The following is a 1,976-nucleotide window of genomic DNA, read 5'->3' as shown; positions in this document are numbered from 1 at the left end:
GAACACTGTGTGACAAAAGTTGTCAACATGTTTTATAATTGAATTGATACTTTTCAACTGCAATATGATTGATCGATTAATCTCCTGTAATTAAGAAAATGATGATTTAGTTTTTAATCAAAAAACCACAATTTTTTTGACCATATTTTCCATAAAATTGAAACAAAAATATAGTAGAAACAAGAAATAAAAATACATGAAAAACATTTTACTCGTCACACACTGTGTGTTGTCAACGTCAAATCCAGTAAGGTCGTCACTGAACTGAAATTGAGGAAAACCTCAAGAGGCAACGGAGACTTTGGTTTTGAGTGACTTTTTGAGGTAAATGAGTGACTGAGGAGGTTTGAGACGCAGTCTCAACGCTCGTGGCCCCGTAGCTTAACGCGCGATAACGCCACATACAACTGACCGTGAGCAACCACATGTCTCGGCAGAAAGAGACCCAAATGGTGCAGCGATTGCCCTTGCGATTTATTGATCGTCATCGCGAGGCAAGGCTGAACAGGAAACTGTTTGCGTCGTATCTGGGACGGTAGACCCTTATCGCTGCTATCGCAGTAGATTCGGGGAAGTATGCGTAGTATGCGGGCATTAATGTAATTCGCCTTCATTTCCACAATCTGCAAGCGAGTGCCGTTGCACAACCCCATGTCGGTATTCAGGTTGCGCAGCAGTAGAACGGGCGCGTATCGCTTCAGCCGCAAACGGTGCAATGGTATGCCGCTGTTAAGCGATTTGAGGAACTCAGACGGCAGATGCAGGTTGTCCTGCTCTTCCGGATTCAATCGGAAGCGGAAATCATCACAACTTTGCCACCGAAATGTCGTCGCACATCGATGATGTCCTGTAGTGTGCGATCGACAGCCTCGAGTGCGTAGCGACTGGCCATCGAAGCATCCCATACGATCAATGCAGTCTCGCTCAGTAACTCGGCTAGTTTAGATTGCACCGGTATAGCGCAAGTACTGCGATCGTTAAGATCAAGGGGCAATTTAAAGGTGGAGGGCACTGTTTTGCCACCACTGAGCAGTAGTGCATCGATCCCGCTCGAAGTTGTGGCAAGTGCGATTTTACACTGACGACAGGTGTATGCATGAATCTTTTGTAACAGGTACGATTTTCCGGTACGATTCCGGACTCATATCGATGAAGAACAACCGTTCGCTCTAGGTGTTTTGCTGTTGGTTTGGCGAATCGATAGTGTATCGGAACTTCATGCTACAGTAAATTCCGGGCGAAATCATCGTGTGCTGCCAACTGGAAAAAACACGACAGCATGGTATTCTTACCACGTGCCGATTCGTCCTGCCTAAAGAGAACACTCTACTGGTGGAGAAGATGTATCGGTAGTGTAATGACGGTGTGAGATTTCGCCTGCACCTCGAATCGCATGATTCTTCAGCAGCTTTCGGACGCCGAAATGTACCGCACGTAGTCGGCGATTTCATCCACTCTCGATACGAAAGATACAGCAGCTCGATCGTTGCCCTTGTACACGTATTTGTACAGGTACTTGACACCGGTGATGGACGTACACACTTCCACGTTGATATGACAGTCGTACTTGTGTGAAAACCACGGGTTGTACGGTACGACATGTCGGTTATCAAGCGCTACCCCATTCCGGATAGCCATTCTCGGATGCGCGTGTCTGCTCGCAGAACGATTACGGGTAGCGTTTTGTGCAAACCCCGTCCTTCATACACGGAGACTTCCGATTATGAGCTCCACACGGTCCATGCATCATACACTGTGTCACGGTGTGGTAAAGCTGTTCGTTGGCCGGATCCGGAATTTCTGCCGATACGGATCTATCGTAATGATCTGGCGTTTGGGGTTTGTCGTCAGCTCCAAGAATCAATAGCAGGTGGGCATGAGGCAGTCCTCGCTTCTGGAAGTCGATCACGTACACTTTGGCGACCTACACGCCAAGTGCATCCTTCTGCAAAACGTTCAGTATCGCATTTTTCTTC

The 1,976-nt window shown here is 47.3% G+C and overlaps 1 protein-coding gene across 1 annotated transcript; it reads right to left on the bottom strand.

Moving 5' to 3' along the window:
* Positions 1 to 359: 359 nt before the first annotated feature.
* On the bottom strand, positions 360 to 1,638 carry LOC128718283 (ATP-dependent DNA helicase PIF1-like). The gene is made up of 2 exons (XM_053811928.1): positions 1,430 to 1,638; positions 360 to 810 (listed from the first exon to the last, which is right to left on the bottom strand). The coding sequence occupies exons 1-2, from the start codon at positions 1,636 to 1,638 to the stop codon at positions 360 to 362; spliced, it is 660 nt and encodes a 219-aa protein (XP_053667903.1).
* Positions 1,639 to 1,976: the final 338 nt, after the last annotated feature.

The sequence above is a fragment of the Anopheles marshallii genome, chromosome 2 (genome assembly GCF_943734725.1).
Source record: "Anopheles marshallii chromosome 2, idAnoMarsDA_429_01, whole genome shotgun sequence".
Lineage (NCBI taxonomy): Eukaryota > Metazoa > Arthropoda > Insecta > Diptera > Culicidae > Anopheles > Anopheles marshallii.
This window is presented reverse-complemented; position numbering and strand designations above follow the sequence as displayed.

Excerpts from the sequence above, each read along its gene's own strand:
- LOC128718283 (XM_053811928.1), bottom strand. The coding sequence starts at position 1,638 with ATGGCTATCCGGAATGGGGTAGCGCTTGATAACCGACATGTCGTACCG. Across the intron at positions 811-1,429 it reads GAAATCGCCGACTACGTGCG|TTGTGATGATTTCCGCTTCC; the intron begins GTACATTTCGGC and ends TCGGTGGCAAAG.